This window comes from Copadichromis virginalis, linkage group LG16 (genome assembly GCF_057382275.1).
Source record: "Copadichromis virginalis isolate Kocher_CV1m ecotype Utaka linkage group LG16, C_Virginalis_male_GT1.1, whole genome shotgun sequence".
Classification (NCBI taxonomy): domain Eukaryota; kingdom Metazoa; phylum Chordata; class Actinopteri; order Cichliformes; family Cichlidae; genus Copadichromis; species Copadichromis virginalis.
Window position 1 is genome coordinate 19,056,548 of NC_140633.1, and position 17,812 is coordinate 19,074,359.

At 39.4% G+C, this 17,812-nt stretch overlaps 1 protein-coding gene across 4 annotated transcripts in view; it reads left to right on the forward strand.

Moving 5' to 3' along the window:
- Positions 1-17,812, forward strand: part of il1rapl1a (interleukin 1 receptor accessory protein-like 1a) — a 175,555-nt gene that overhangs the window by 74,956 nt on the left and 82,787 nt on the right. For all 4 annotated transcript variants that reach the window (XM_085435744.1, XM_085435745.1, XM_085435746.1 and 1 more), the window contains exons 3-5: positions 2,320-2,605; positions 12,406-12,592; positions 13,877-14,030. In XM_085435744.1, coding sequence (XP_085291870.1) covers positions 2,320-2,605; positions 12,406-12,592; positions 13,877-14,030 — 627 coding nt within the window. The remainder of the gene's footprint in view (positions 1-2,319; positions 2,606-12,405; positions 12,593-13,876; positions 14,031-17,812) is intronic.

The following is a 17,812-nucleotide window of genomic DNA, read 5'->3' on the forward strand; positions in this document are numbered from 1 at the left end:
GAGGAGCAGTGAAGAAAAGAGAGAGCTTCTGTATGTGCGTGCAGATATGTGTAGTGCTGTCAGTGTGAGAGAGTGAGAGGTGGGGACTGCAGTATTCCTCCAGCGGGAAGCATTGATTTTCCGGCCCAGCGTGGGGATGTGGGAAATGTCAGCCTCTAATTGAGTTGATAAAACCATTTTGAGTCTCAGACGTAAATATGGTTTCCCCCACAAAAGGCCACCGCATTAGACAACTCCCATTGGGATGTCTGTAAGGAATGAAAGGTCTCCTTGTGTGTGTGTGTGTTTGTGTGTGTGCGTGCGTGCGTGCGTGCGTGCGTGTGTGTGTTTACATATACATACTTTTATGCATGTGGAGTTTGTTTCTCAGACAGCTCAGGTCTGCACGGTGAAAGTAAAAGACAGGCATGGAGCTTCTGAAAAAAGTGTTTTCTTTCATTGCTTCATTCAGGCAAGCTTGTTAGAGTAAACAGTTTTTGTTGTGGCACAGGGGGCGGAAATGGATATTGTGAGCACAATGAAGAGGTCATATCCATTAGAGGTGTAGAAGGTGCATAAAAAAAGGATAAATGAAGCCTCTGTTGTCCCTGTTGATTAGTAGATTGATATTCAGAGAAGGGAGAAGATTTACTTTCTACTTCTGTGGAATGATATTTATGTCATAACAAATGTAGAGGAAATTCACCCTATTTCTCTGAGGTTTGTATTGCTTTTTTTTTTTTATTATAATGTCTTGTGGCTTTTTAGAATGATTAAAGTATCTAATAGTGTATCGAAATCTTCAACAAAAACATTTTGTGTAACCTTAACTGTGCTCATCATTAAGATGTTTGACAGTTAAAGTAATCAAGTCTGAAGTTCTGAGGTGTGTAGGTAAACACATGTGAAAGTACAGTTATGCCTGTTTGCATGCATTAGGGCATGTGGGCAGAGTGATAATTAGACAGGGCTTCACATTTTATTCCATGCACACACCTTCTAATTCTCTCACATTCAAATGTACGTAAGTGCACACACATTTGTAGCTAAGCACGCTGCTAATTACTGACATAATTAGGCAGACAACCATTCGTATAGGGAATGCACACTCATAAAAACACACACACACCTACACACACACACGAGCGCGCCCACAGAAAGACACACATTACTTCCCTGGTAATTAAGAGTATTAATTACAAGCATAGCTGTCCCTGTGAGGCTCCGTATCACTCACAGACTGGCACGCAGCAGGGTTCTTATTACTTTATCTCACCACACCATCACTACTTCTCTCTGTCTCTTTCTCTCAGTCTCTGGTTACACATGCACACACATGCTTTCAAATATACACCTGCTGGATAAACAAATGTCACCTAATTAGTCAGAGACAGATAGCTGGCCATAGGTTAAAATCCAGTAGCTTGGGAACTAGGAGAGATGTGCTTGCCAGAAGTAGAACAGACCAGCGTGCCTGGTAGGCCCTGCCAGTTTCTTTGATTTTGTTGTGAGTTGAGTTGCCCTATATGTTTCATAGATAAGGCTTTAAGGTCCAGTTCTCATCTGTGCTGCACATGTTAGGTTTAATTTTAAAACTGTTTTCTTCTGAACTGCACTATATACAAAACCTTAGTCAGATAGCAGAGCTGTAGAACTGTAGGACAAGGCACAAAACCTGTTGAAGGGCTTATTCCCAACAACAAGCTAGCCTTGCACTGTGTTGCACTGGGGCTGTGGTGCACCCACAGCACTTGAAGGTGCATGACATCATTTATGAAGATATTTTATGGTTAATTCCAAATGTCACAGTGGTTATATAAGACAGTCAAAGCTTCCTTTGCAGAGGGCATCGTAGCACATATGCCCTGGATGAGAAATGTCAACATATCAGGTAAGGAGGGAAGAGTTGTCTAGCACTGACGTAAGCACTGACGTAACAAATTTAATTGCAATCTTCAAAAAATACACACACTATGGAGCTAAAAGTCCTCTGCTATATGACTATCTATTCAGCATACACAATGAAATAACGGTATACTTGCATACTGTATACATAGCTTATTGTCTTATTACTAATAGAGCTATTTGAGGGAGTGTTTCAAAATACACACAGGACATTGTTGTTTATGACCCAGCAATCTTCCCTCCTGTCCTAAAGCAATGTGAGAATGCAAAATACCGATGTGTTGCTTTGTTGTTACATAATATATCTTTGAATATACTGCATACTGGAATTGCAGTACTAATGCTTATGCATGATTTATGATTTTATGACTCATTTTATAAATTCACTTTGGTAACGATGCATGTCTTGTTCCTTCTCTTTCTGCTTCTTTGTAGTGGATGGCTGTACAGACTGGTCAGTGGACTATCTGAAGTACCGGGTCCTTCAGGGTGAGCCGGTACGGATAAAATGTGCACTGTTCTATGGTTACATCCGAGCCAACTACAGCCAGGCACAGAGTGTGGGCCTTAGCCTCATGTGGTACCGCAGCTCTGGCCTTGGCCACAGTGACTTTGAGGAGCCCATCTCTTTTGATGGCGTGCGCATGAGCAAGGAGGAGGACGCAATTTGGTTCAGACCTGCTGAACTTCAAGATGTGGGCCTTTACTCTTGTGTCTTACGGTAAGTTTGAGTGATGTCTGTTCATATGGAACATGGAAATATGGAAGAACCTGTTCCTACAGTAAGGCAGATGAACTAAGCCTCTTACTTATAGCGAACTACCTTTGAAAGACATTATCTAGAAGCTACCAAGGTCACATACAGTAAGAGTGAGAAGCTGACAAGCTTCCTTTAATTATGTTTTTAAAAGTAGGGTAGGTCATTCTGTCAGTTAAAACTACAACTTCTAAATGTGATTAAGAAAAAGAAATGGGGTTCTTATTCTTTTTAGCAGGAAGTATCTACCAGAATGGACTTCTATCTCTATGACAGTGTCAAACAGGAAACATCTATCAAAATGAACTACTGTCTCTTTAAACGGGTTAAAAGTGCAGATTATCATTCATGTGGTTAGATTAATTGGCAACTTAACATTTCCATGAATCTCTACCATGGAGGTGAGATTGCATTATGCTTAGAATCATACGAACTATACTGATAGAAGTTGTTGTACTGTGATACCTATATGTGTTGTCAAGCGAAATAATAAGCATGTTATAGCCATTTCACGTCCCAGACATACTGTGCATGATGGTGCTCCTGGAGAGCGCACAGGACAAGCAGCACCGGGAAAATGCAGTGCTCTATAAATCTTAGTATCCAACAATAATAATATTACACTTAATAATCTAAATACAATATAGCTACTGCAGAAGAGGAGAGGACTTCAAGGGTTACATACCTAGATGCAAATCTGATATGCACATGCAGTGATAAAAGTAGTCAAAGCTAGAGAGTCTGTTTCTGTACTGTACCTGCCACGACCGTATGACTCGACAAGTCAGAAATGATGTACAGTACTGTGCAAAATTTAGCAACTCCTCGTTTTTTAAAAAAATATTTTGTTTCCGAAGAGCCAGACTTGTTTGTTTTTCAAGCGGTTTTGAGCAGGCCTTTTGAAAGTCTTTAAAAGTTTTTCTTTGGACATTTGCTGGAGTTTGACCCATTTTCAGTCCTTGTACCTCACCAATTTCAGAAGAATTTTTGTTTGTCTGTTTGCTTGGTGAATTGCTCAACAAGGAGTGTGTCAACCTCTAAATCACTGGAGCATAAAAAAGCACCTACAAAACATATTTCTAGAGACATACTTAGAAGTTGATTATTACTGACAGGGTTTATTTAGAATTTAAAAAACTCAAAACTCTGTGACTGCTAAATTCAAATGTACCTGAAATGATTTAGTTTATATACTAAGCTACGGTAATATTATCCAAATAGAACAGAAACGGTTTGTTCAGAAATATTAATATTTCAAATTAAATCAGCACATATTCAATTTTCCACTTGAGAATAAGTGGCAGGGCATATACTCAAAGGCGACATAATCTCACATGACTCTTATAGAGCTGTCTTTGTATGAGTGTTGAGAGACAAGAAGTGCAGTGAACTATAAATCAGTGTGAAAACGCTCATCTTGAAAGGTTACATTTAGATAAGGTAGAGTGAATCTCTTTTAAAATCAAGTTCTGTAACCGTTAAATGTAAGTAAAAGTAAGTTTGTCATTGACCACATTATCAACTTTATCAACTTGAGACAGAAGCACAATGGAGTTGCATTTGTGTGTTTAGTAGAGGAGTTATACATACTTTGTTTTCAGTTAAGATTAAAATACCAAATTCTCCATTTGGTTTTGCATAGAAACATTTACAGACACAGAGATGCAGCCAAATATAGGCAAAAAATAAATTATTAAATAAATCCCACAGTCAGACTTCAGTGGGTTGTTACATAGAGACTTTTCATAATACAAGATGCATAATCATGTGGCAGTAACTTATTAACCTTTACAGTAGAGAACATCCCTCAATAAACGCCTCATTGCAGTTCTTCATTTCAGAGAGATTTTAATAAACCCCGTTAAAGGCTTCATAAAGACCCAAAGAGGCAGGATACATGGAGTGTGACCAGGGGGAGTGTTTTTGTGTGCAATGATACCCTGAGCTATACCTGCATTTCATTATTGCATGCTGTAGTTACAGTTTTGCACAGACACTTTCAAGTGCTGTTTTACTCTTAGTTAATATCGTCTTTTATTATTAACAATTTAGTACATGCTCTTGTTTATAGTTGCAATCAGAACTTTACATCTTATATATCTTTAATTATTTTAAAAAACAAGAATTTGATGCACAAGTTTGAATTTATTTTGTGTTTTCTCCAATCTACACGGGTTCAAAAGCATATATACAAGCTTAAGTAAATTTTTACAACCCCACTAATATTTGGTTACATGTACCTTAGAAAGTTGCACCTCAACTAGATGCTTGGTAGCCATTAACAAAATTCTAGCATGACTCCTGCTGGATATTTCCCCACTCTTCTTGGCCAACGTGATTTAAATTTGTTGGTTTCCTGGCTTTGACCCAGCATAGACCATGTTTTCAATAGGGTTGAGTGGTTTGGGGAGACCATTCCTAAAGTTTAATGTTTGTCTGCTTTGACCAAAACCAATGTGTGTTTGAGCTGTTGAAGCATTCAGTTGTGCTGAAAGCCTGACTGTTTAGCTCTTGATGTGAGATGAAGTTGAAGAATTTGGAGGTAGTCCTCCTTCTTAATTATTCTGCTTTGTGCAATATTCCAGCACCACTGACAACGAAATAGCCCCAGGGTACGATGCTACCACCGCCATGCTAAACAGCTGGCAAAGTGTTATTATGTTTGAAAGCTCCATCTTTACTCCTCCAAATATACCTTTTGTTATTGTGGTCAAATAGCTCAGTCTTTATCTTGTCTAACCAAGAAAATTTCCCCAGAATGTAATTTTTTGTCCATGTAGGCAACTGCAAATTTCAATTAAGTTTGAAGGTCTTGATTTTGGCAGCAAAGGCTACTTTCTTGCTTGGAACCTTCTTAGTTAACGGCAATTTAAAACTTCACTGTGGACAGTCACGCTGGTGTTCCACTGGTTACCAGTTCCTGGCAAACTTGAGCACAGATGCTTACTGAGCATTCAAAATTATTTTCTTTGCCAATTTTTCCAGACTTTGTCAAAGTGGTGATTTATCTTGTAGAACTCGTACTTATGTACAGTTGTTTGAACTGATCATTTTGGAATCGTTAGTCATTCAGAAATGCCTCCAAGAGACTTTCCCAACTTGTGCTAATCTACATTTCTCTTTCTTAGATCTTCACCGATTCTTTCCCAACTTTCCCATTGTTCGGAGTATTATTCAATTCAGTGAGTGCTGTCAAACAACAAAGAGAAACTACCAGTTGTAGTCAATCGTGCTCACTAATGAGAAGTTAATGGGCCTTGGCCATGTGAAGACATTGTAAAACCTTCAGCACCACTTATTAAAAGATTAAAGTGGGTGTATCTATATATCTGAGCTGTGCTTTTTAAAGTGATTTAAGATTGATGCTGTATAATCATTGCACCTTCGATAAAGAACAGGTCAGAACAATCATGTCCATGATGACTGTTGATAAACTTCTGGCCACAACTGTATACACTGTGTTGGAAATTCTGTGAATGCTATAATTCTGCAGAATAGTGCAATCGTAACAAAGTGCCCCCAGCTGTGTTTTCCTCTCTGCTTGTGTTGAGCTGACAGGATTTCGAACTTCTCAGATATCCTAATCAGAACACTGCAAGAGATTTGCCTCAGAGCTGAAATCAATTGTCTTTTTGTTAGAGTGTAAGCTTTTGAGTCACACACTGTAGCACATATGACCCAAACATTCTCCCCTAAAACTCCCTGCAGGCAAAGAGGAGTCTTTTCTTCACCCCCTTTAGATTACAAATAGGAGTTTCAGTATACCTTGGAGACATCTCAAACAACCCTATAATAATAATAATAATAATAATAATAATAATAATAATAATAATAATAATAATAATAATTGGGATGAATAAAAAAATGACATAACCATGCTACTATATATTAAAAACAACATCTCTAACATTTTCAAAAATTGAATATATAAGGTTAGATTTATAGTTTGGCTTTCTATATATAATATGTAAAGTTAATAATCTGGCTAATAAACCATAATGATTTACTTGGTTTGTTGACTCTTATAATTAATGTATTCAATTAAAATCACAATATGTGCCACTGGTACAGTATTGTAGACAGAGCTTCACTTCTGTGTGTTTTATTTTCTCTTAGATTATTTGCTTTTCTCAAAATCTGTATTTAGCTATTAATTAATAGCAAATAATTAATTTTTAGTGTTTGCACAAAGTGCTTGCTCAAAGAGAATTTTTCTTTTCTTCTACAACATGGAAAGTTTTCAACTTACACTGTGTCAGTGCTATATCAGTAACGTCCTTGATAGAAAATAGTTGTTAATGGAGACGTTAGTATCTACTGAACAGTTTGCACTTGTAATGTTATACAGGTACTTATATTCATGTACACTTGGGTTAACTATGATTTTTTTTTAAATGTTATCAAAAATAGACAATTAGAGGGTGTTAAGGTGCCTGGGTCGTCGACCCAGTGTTTTGTGTTTTTTGGTTCCTTGATTCTGTTTATTTCATTATATTCTAGCTTTGCCTTATGGGTTATAGGATTATTCTTAGTTTAGGTTCTCTGTGTGGGTTTTGTTAGTTTTAGTGTTCTGGTTTTCTGTCTGTGATCCATAGTTGCTGTCTCCCCTGTCTGCTGTATCCCCGTGTCAAGTATGCGTCTCTGTGTAATGTTTCCTGTTTTACTTTGAAGGTCCACGTCTTATGTTAATGTATCTGGTTTTGCTTCCCCTGTCTCGTTAGGCCTGATTTGCCCCAGCTGTGTTTCCCTCCTGTTTCCCATTCCCTGATTGCTCCCTCTGTGTATTTAAGCTCTGTGTTTCTCTGTGTGTCATGATCTACTATCATATATGCTGTGTGTTCTGTCTGCCTGTGTGTTCTGTCTGCCTGTGTAAGTTATTTGGAGTCTTAGTTTTGTTCTGTTTGAGTTCACGTTTGTCTCCGGAGTTTGCACTTTGGGTCCTCCATTTTACCACTCCTGCCTGCACTCAGCCTACAAATGACAGAGCGTATATATTGTAATATACATATTTTGATCCATCATCCACTACTAACTGGAAAACTTCTGACTGAAAACTTCAATCACTGGCTTCATTTTTCAGCATGACAGTGTTCCCATCCTGTACACTGCCACACAATGACAAAGACATATCTTAACATAGCATCATGTTAAAAGAGAATGGAGCAAAGGCAACCAACATCCCAAGAACAGTTTTAAACGTCCTTCAAGAATCCTGGAAAACTATCCTGAAGAGTACTTAAAGAAATGTACAGAAAATCATAAGAATTTACAAAAAGTCATCCCTAAGAGAGTTCAGGCCGTGTTGAAGTATAAGATGGCCATATCAAATACTGACTTTGTAGTTTTGTAGTAGTTTACTTTAAGAAGTTTGTAGTGCAGTAAAAACATTTGCAAAGTAGAGACAAGTGTAATATGAGTTTAATTATTTTTAAGAACTTTTTATTTATGTGGTTTTAGTAGATGTGTAGAATTACACATCTGCTATAGAACTAAATATTTAGTAATACACATTTAGTATATGTTGCTTTCCAAAAAAAAACCCCCACATGTATACAAATTGTAACGTGTTTAACCAGTTATAACCTTTTACTGTAATGTAGATAATAAAATAAATTACAGTAGAATCTCCATCTGTATATCATTCCCTTTATGTTAAGGGTTTTGTCATTTTTCAACCAATAAATCATTACACGGGCCTTGAACTTGTTGGATATAAGCCAACATGAATGCACTGTACATTCCTACACAATTTTATTAGAATTCATTCAAATCTTTTCGAGCTATTGTGTTTGCAGACAGAATGATGACATGCATGCGAATGCTACCAAAAACATAACCTCCTTGGCAGACGTAATGAGGGGTCTCTTAAGACTATTTGCATGGTATAACACATGCCCATGCTACAGGATTGATTAGTCTGAGAGTTAGTCCATTGTTAGGTATTTGCAGCATTTATACAAATTTATGTTATTTAGTATTAATTAATATGATACATGCTTTTATAAGGTGCATAAACGGTATAACTGGGTCATTTTAACCCATTTTGTTAGGTGGTTGCCAGGCAACATAATGACACTATACCTCCTGTTGTGAGATATAGATGAGAACCTTTAGGGACCTTAGCTGTACCTGTATGCCAAATTTAAATATTAAGGATACATATATACCTATTTATACCAAAATGACTGTGGTCAGATTGGGTTGTTATAAGCAGTGGGGACAAGTTTTATAACATGAAAGAGTTAACTGGAATCAGCAATTTAGAAGCACCGATGATTATATATCCTATAATGACCACTCTCTTGTCAAAGCTGTTAGTCAGTACTTTTAAGTCCTTGTCATTGTAAAGTTCAAAGTCAGTGTTGTAATTTAACGGGCTAAAGCTGACACAACAAAAATGTGTCACTGTCCTAACATCCCCTGCCTGTACAGTATACATAATACATTATCCTATAGCTATGTGTATGTTGTGTAATGTCTATAATTGAAGGTAAATCGGTTCTAAGTCCAGCTTTTCGCTAAAGCCCTCCAGGTGTTTTTCTCAGAAAGAGATACTGAGGCACACCACACTATTTCTCTGTGGATAGATTGTGCGTACATTTATTGTGTGCATGTGTGTGTGTGTGTGTGTGTGTGTGTCTGCGTGTGTGAATGATTATTTGTCCTTCTCTGTCTGCAAATTTAAGTCCAATTGCCAGTTTTCATGTCAAGGTGACTTAATTTACATACCAATCTCCATGCTCTCCCTTTGACTCTCTCTCTTTTTTTCCTTTGCTCTTTCCCCGCCTCTCTTTCCTCTGCATATCATCTCTCAGGTCTGTAACACTGAGTCAGAGTCACTGAGCCAACAGACTTTTTTTTCCACTCTTTCACTGCCACAGTCTATACTTTTGGTGGATAAATTATTTTATAATACTTCCAGTAATAATACCTGTATTCTAGAGTATGCGAAAAATGGTGCATTTACTTCCCCTGATTACGCTGTCCAACATGTTAGATAATAATATGTGGAGAATTACAGCTACCACGAGCTGCAGACAAATATCTAAAGCTGCTATACTTAAATAGAATGTGACAGACGTGAACGACACCATAGGAGTGTGCATCGACCTCCGGCTGTCCATCAATCAAGCGTAAGCACCAACACCTTCCCACAATGCCACGGGGTGCCTGCTGTGAATATTTAACATGCAGAGTTGTCTTCTGCAGACTTCTTGGGCACTTCAGTGGTTGATACAGGTTCTGGCTTGACTTTATATATGTATAAATTTCCTTACATGCAAATGTGATGTACATGCCCGTGTTTGTGCCATTGAGTGTATGTTTGCATAGTTGTATTTGTACAGTAGACAAATACAGCGTATTGTTCACGTGTACTCTGTAAGCCTCGAGCAACACATCTTCCCACTCTGTTCCCTCCAGATAGGAGGTATTGAGTCAATAATGTTAGTTTTCTGCACCAAGAGGGCATAGCTCTGTGGGGCTATCTTGCATCTTGCTTTAGCTTCCTACAGCGTCTTCTAGATGCCCTTTTGGTCATTTTTATGTAGGAGAAATATTCTTTTTTTTTTTCTCTGATTCCAAGTAGCTACAGTGTATTCTCATTTTGTCCCTCTTAGTACTATCTGTTGCTAGCCTTCCATAGTAGCACATAGCCACACGTCTTTTAAGCATACATAGATGCGTGGGTGCACACGTGCATGTCTGTGTCTGTGTTTTATGGCCCCAGGAGGTCAGAGGTGTTTATATGAGAGAGGGGACTCCCTTATTGCTTCCATAACCTGAATAGATCATATGAAACTCCGTCATTTACAGTGAATGGGAGCATCTGGCCAGCCATAAATGTAATGTAATGAAATGAAAGCCCATATGGCCTGTACAACCAGCCTTCCAACAAGGTGACTGACCAAGTGAGAGCTATCCCAGACAGACACACATTAAAAAGAATGTGGTCTTTTGGGGTGAGGCCATTTGTAATGGTTTGGATCAGGCTAGTCTCACAGACACGTGGATCCATGCCTTCGTTACCCCTAGACTCAATTACCGCAATGGCATTCTTTATGTCATCGGAAGTTCCTAACAAACTCTGGATGTGTTTACCGGTTTACTCACTCACTCGAATACTTTTTCTTGACCACAAGCACCTCTCCTGGCTTGCTGTTCCACATTAACTGAAGCTGCAGCCCTTTTGGTACATGCACGTAGCCTTTAACTTTCCATTAGCTAGAGAACCTAAATGTCTAAATCAGTCGGATTGGACATTTAGGAGTCTTTTACCAGCTTCCTAGTACAAAGTACTTGCGCCCTTATGAGAGTAGCTCAGGTAATTGTGTGGTGAATTCACACAGAGCAAGTGGACATCATGTGCCTCCTTCACACTCTGTCCAGATAAGAAGGTCACCTAAATCAAGTGGAGTAATGATAGTTTGTCTGACCCAGGCTACTTCCTGTTGTGTTCTACAGGTGAGAAAAGCACCTGCAGAAATATCCCAGTTTGATTTTCCCAACATTGTTTGCAACTTATGTGGAAAAGTGTCTTTCATTTTTTCAGGCACAGACCCATCCACAGCCGTCACCATACTCCCTCCTCCTTCCCCAGATACATTGAGGAGTGCATCACTGTCTTAAACTGTATTTAATTGATAGACAGTGTTTTGGAAATTGCATTTTATCAAATGATTTCCCCCCTTTTCTCTTTCTCTTTATTCCTCTGTTTATAAAGTACTCACAATGTAGTACTCAGACTACAAGCAAACTGCACCAAGCTACAAAGCTTCAGGGACAGGATTAAGGGATACGATTATCAGTCTTATCCCTTTCAAAGACTCTGCATATTCACAAACAGATATCTTTTTAGAGATGATTTCATGTAAGTATCTCTACAAAGTGCTTTCAAACTAGAAACATATTTTTTTTACAACTTTTTACAACCTCACAGCCCTGCTAAAGTCTGAAAGAAACTGGAGCACTGAAGCTAAATGCCAGAAAATTCCTGCGATTGAGGTCCAAAATCTTGTGGAGAGACCTCCAAAAATAGTAGAAACTATTACAGCGGCAAGGGTGTCCACAGATTTTCGGCCATGTATCATAGGCTTACCAGGGAACACTTTGTTACAGTCAGTTCTTAGCTATGTGTCAGTGGTGATAGGGACTGTAATGAATGTGGCTTTGATGATCGTTTTTATAACATTAATTTAAAGACAGAGTCATCTTTCTTTCTCGAATATCAAAGCTCGGGTCGTAGCTCAGGTGGTTGCTGAGAAAAAGGGGGAGGGTTGAGTCCTCGAGAGGCCATGAATCTTTCACTGTCCTGTTGTGAGACCATTTTTGCATTTCTCGTTTTTTCAGATTAACAATTTCAGCTTTCCCCCCCCATCCATCCATCCATTTTCATCCGCTTTGTCCGGGGCCGGGTCGCGGGGGCAGCAGCCTCCCCCCCCCCCCAAAAAAAAATTTCAGAATGTAGTCATGAATGTTTTCCACTGATTTTCCATTATTGCTAGCACTACAAACACAAAAAGAGGGCGAGCGAGGCAGAGGGGGGTAAAAAGGAAAAGAATAATAACTGAAAAGCTATCAAAGGAAAAAAAAACATGGTTCGTTTTTGGTTTGTGAAAAAGAAAAATCATATAAAAAGTTTCCTTTTTCTTTCTTATTCTTTGTAGATGTTTTTATTGAGCTGACAATAAAAGAAGACTAAATAAGAGCGTTATTCTAATCAAACTCATTCGTTAACTCCTTGCACTGTTCTTCTGTGCCGACAGGAACTCTACATACTGCATGAAGGTTTCCATGTCTCTGACTGTGGCGGAAAATGACACAAACCTGTGCTACAACTCTAAAATGAGACGAATGGAGAAGGCTGAGCTCAGCAAGAGTAAAGACATCCTCTGTCCTGACATAGATGACTATGTTGAACCTGGCAAAGAACCAGACATCACCTGGTCCAAGGTGAGATTGCTGTTCGACTGAGCGTGCTCGTTAATATGTGATTATGTTTCTTCTGCCATATGATCTTTGCATCATTATTTTATCCTTGCCTGGAGGCTCAGTGATATTTTTGTTTCCTGAATCCTCTTATTTGTCAGAAAGAAGGGGGCGTCTGTATCTAATTTCTTGCCTGTTTGTGTTTAAAGCCTTATTGGAATTGTGTTTCCAGATTACTTCGGCAGATTATATATAAAGGCAATGATGACAATGAAATCCTTAAGCCACATTCGCAGTGTGCCACACCATTTTGAGAGTCATCGAAAGAGAGTGAGGAGGGAGCAGAGGGCAGCCACAGAGATGGCTTTTATAATGAACACAAAACCTCTATGAGAAGAAAATTGTGCAATGTCATTCTGTGCCCTGTGGAAAGAGTGGATACCCTCCAAATGCTCCTGGTCCCTGATCTTTATTCAGCATGCACCTCCGCCCCCATCACCTGGGTTCTTGCCTTTCCTAGGTCAGGCATGGCCTGCGGACAACAGAGTGCATCCCGGAGAAAGGCTCATGCCAGACTAATCACAGGCAGATCAGCGGTAGATTAGCTGGCCGGGCTTGACCTCTAGGTTTTTCCAGAATTCAATTACGATCTTGGTAATGACTGGGAGTGCTGGAACCCGGAGTTATTTGGACCACTGCGGAGCCTCCGTGATTGAATTCGAAGGTTGCCGAGAGCAATGGTAGAATAGAATCCACCGAGCCACCGCTGTCCCTGGCTGAGCACCAAGGAGCTGAAGAAAGTATCATGTCACGAAGTCACTCACTTTGCCTGCTCACGTATACTCGCATTCACACGGATGTAGCACAAACACACTTATTTTGTCTGCAGAGAGTAGTGTAAATAAAATTCTCTGTCTCTCTGTGGCCTTTGTAGAATATTGAATGGAGAATATTCCGTTCAGTGCAATAAATCTTGATCAGATAAGTAGGACAATAGCTTAGTTTTATCATTTTAGCTTATAAAATTATTATATCAGAGTGACGAGCTATGTGTTTTTACCACTTTATTCACTTTTTTTTACACTCAGCATTGTTAAAGTGTTTGAAATCTCATGGATGTATATTTGTAAAAAAGATTCTGCAGGTCTTAAATTTCTCAAGGCCTTGCTTTCCCAGAATATTCCATCTCTGGCCGCACAAAGTCCACAGCGTCTTTACACTTGTCACTTATATGACATCTGACACCTCCCGTGATATATCAGTAAATAGATATTTACAGTTCTGATCTGACTGTTCTTTGGTACACAGGAGTGCCGTCCAAAGCAGTGGCGTGCAAGCATCATCCAGAAGAGAGACATTCTGTCTATCCAAGAGGTAACAGAAGATGACATTGGGAATTACACCTGCGAAGTCCAGTTTGGTGGTTTTGTGGTCAGAAGGACGACTGAACTCACAGTAACTGGTAAGTTCTCAGGAAAACTGAAGATGTGTTTTCTGCGTGTAGAGGCGCCATTTATACAAATTCTCCACATAGTAGCACATGTTTTAAGAATGAGCAGAGTAGTAATTATAGTAGACAGTTGAATAAAAGGAGAGGATTGTAACAAAGATACACACGTAGCCACGCACACACACTCATACAAACACAGACACAAATACCACAGGGTATGGCAATGATGTCCTGCTGTTGTGTTAATTGTTGGAGGGAGGTGAATGCTGTGGCCTGGCATCTATCCCTCCTTCTAACTCAGCACTTTCCAGTCAGCTAAGCAGTGTTGAAATATTTAAGGCTATAGGCTAAACTCGTTCACACAGAGAGCTAAAGAGCCAGGACCAAGGTCAGTAGATTTACAGTGCACTTACTCTTTGTTTCTATACATCTCTCACTCCTTTTTTTTTTTCTCTTTACCTTGCACAGCTGCAAGGTGAGCGTGTGACAAATAAACGCATTCATCTGTTGAAACCTGGGAATTGGATGCTCTGGCTTGTGTGTTCTGCCAGGTTAACTGCTCTGATGAGGATTGAGGGTGAATCTAGTTTTTCCTTTGCCCTTTTATACTCAATGTTGCCGCCTAAAGAATACTGATCTGTCTGATACTGACTGCTACAGTATATTGTATACTAACACTGCTATATTGAGTGGATTCTTTGTTTTCAGTTGTGATGTAGCAATTACAAGAAATTATTCAGCGCATCTTTTTGATGATGTTTAGGATAGTGGTATGATAAATGCAAATATTTAATATGATTTCATTATTAAATGTGTCCGCATAGATTGTTCATGGGCATGTTTGGTGTTTTCCCCACACTGAATATTTGTGAACACTTGATTGATATCCTTAGTGGCACTTTTTTGAGTAATTGGCCATTGTTGTTATGTAATATGAAGGCGTTTATGCATTTGAAGTGCACAGACTGCTGTCTGGCAGAGAGAGAGAAAGCTACATGTCTTAACCTGAGCAGAGTGTGCTGTTGGATAAGATTAAAAGTGATCCTGGAGGTGTGGTTTTGAGATCGGCTGTGGTTGTGACTGATGGGCTATCAGTTTATCCACGGCAGGGTTCAACAGGCAGACACATTAGAATTTGGCATTATTGCCATTACTATCGCTGGGAGAGCCTTCCCAGCTTGGTTGACTCATTACTCTAGTACGTGAGTACCCCTCAGTTGTGGGTCATGCAGTTTGTTAACCAGTTTGGGTTTTTGTTCCATAGCTCCAAAGTCACATCACCAGTGTTGAAAGTAACCTTTTTCCCTCCCTAGATATTGTGGTATCTACAGTTGATATGAGCAAAATTTGCAGGTTTGCTAAGCATTTAGATAATAAATTGAATACATTTAAATAATTTTGGAGCAATCCAAAAGAAAGTTCAAGGTATTCTGGCATGCTGAGAACTATTTATTTATTTAATCAACTTTTTGGAGAAAATGTAATAGCAAACTCTGAGGACTTTACCTTGCCAGTGTGCCCTAAAAGAAACTTTGTTGTTTCTGCATTTTTTAGTGAAAGGTGAATTAAATCCCTTCATCTTTTGGTACCACAACAATTCACCTTGGCTAAATTTACTTTTTAAATTGTTTTTGATAGATTTTGTTTTAAGTTGTTTTGAATTCATAGTGCACACCATAGCATACCTGTTCAACTGCTCGTTTAAAAGAAATCTCTAATTATCCAATCACATGGCAGCAACTCAGTGCACTAAAAATGACTGGACACCACAACCTACTTGAGTGTTGTTGCTGATCACATCCATCCCTTTATAACCACAGCCACCCATCATCTGAAAGGTGCTTCTAGTCGGGTACTGCACCATGTCCAAGAGTTCAGATTCACGCCACAGATGTGGTCAAATCTGCAGCAACTGTTTGAAGCTGCTATGTTAATATGGACCTAAATATCTGAGAAAAGGTTCCAACACCTTGTTTAGTCTATGCCACAAAGGACTAATGCATTTCCAAATACAAAAGGGGGTCAACACCAGTACTAGAAAGGTGTACCTAATAAACTGTCCTGTGAGTATATGGTCTAATAATACTGTTGGTGTGTTTAATTGAATGCTATAAAATGTGTAGGCTTCATGAGTGAATCCCATGCTGGCTGCAGAACATAAAGTGCCATCATTTGTCATGAAAACAGAGTTAGAAAGTTTACACTTGGGACACGATGCTTTTCAGCATTAATGCAGCAGAAAACTATCAACCATGACAACAGTTTAGCGAGATTCTTTTGACAGGGAAATGCAGTCACGTAAATGCCTGCGTTCTCTTCTGTATTTTCTACTCTGCTTTTTCTGTTGTAAAAGAAAAAAATATGGGGATACTCTAAATACTATAGTACCACTTGATTTAGCCTTAGTGGGATACCTCCTCTTTTAAAGCTGTAGTCTCCTGTTAGAATCAGATTAGCTCCCTCTCACCATGGGCTCATTTCCTTTAATAAACCTACACCATCATCCCCTCAAGTGGGTGTGCGATTATCCACATTTTATCACATCCTGTTAAAACCGACATTGCCTGGACAGCAAACATAAAAGGCCAAACTACATCCAAGGGCTAATGTTGTAGTTTATTTGATAGGCCAAGAGGACGAAGGAGGTCATTAAGTTTAACTGATCTTAAATATAGCGCAATAGATACTGGCCTTTGCTGTGACCCTGCCTCACTGCAGACTGTGTGTGTGTGTGTGTGTGTGTGTGTGTGTGTGTGTGTGTGTGTGTGTGTGTGTGTGTGTGTGTGTGTGTGTGTGTGTGTGTGCGCGTGTGTTCTGACCCTACTCCACTATGTAATGACTTCCATTAGAAGCAGTAGAGGAGCTGCTATGTGGAATAAAGTAAGTCTTGTAATAGAGGTTAACTATGAGCATAAACACAGGCCCTCACAGATCAGGCTGATCCAGGAGCCCCTTAATCAAGCTCTGATGCTCTTCGGGTTAATCGGAATGTAAAACAAACAACAGCCCCTCGCCTCATTTTATGTTTATGTCACGGTGCATTGAGATTTTCTTATCTGATTCTGAGCGTGCAGACGCAGGGAGGTACAGCCCGTGCAGCAACCGAGTGCACTGAGAACAAATGCACCATTATCAACAGATGGAAAGATTTTCCTTTTCCCCGCCCCCCATGGGCCTTCACCTCCACCTCCCATCTTTAAAAGAGAGTGCCTTTTTGTGTACTGTTATAATTGATTCATAGCAGCAGCAGGTTGGCCATTCCGCGGTTCCTCTGGGGAATGCTGAGTGTGGTCAGATTTGTCTACAACTGTGTTTACCCCTTCCCACTTTCACAGACACACGGAGCAGTCTCCGAGCCGAAACTGCAACCCACCTATGATATGAACCGATACGAGCGCGGGCCGCTTTATCTGTGCGTGCCTGCGAGTTTGTCTTTTTAACGTTAAACATACATACTTGTGGGAATTTTGTGTGATGTTTCATTCTACGTCTGAATCGTTTCTGTTAAATTTTTATGGCTCTCTTAGGCCTCATTCCAGTACTGTGATGGTAATGCTACAACAGTAAAACACCAGATAAAGCTCGGTTCAGCTGATGTATGCAGCCTGCTCTGTGTTCTGCAGGAAGGAAAATATTATACAGGGAGAGCGGAAAAGGATAAAGAGAACAAGGGAGCGAAAGTGACTGATAACAGCAAAAAGAGGGAGAGGGAGAAGCGATAGAACAGAGTGAAAAAGATAGAGGTTGGTGCTCGTGTATCTTATCTGTATTCCTAGCCAGTGTTTCCCAGCAGA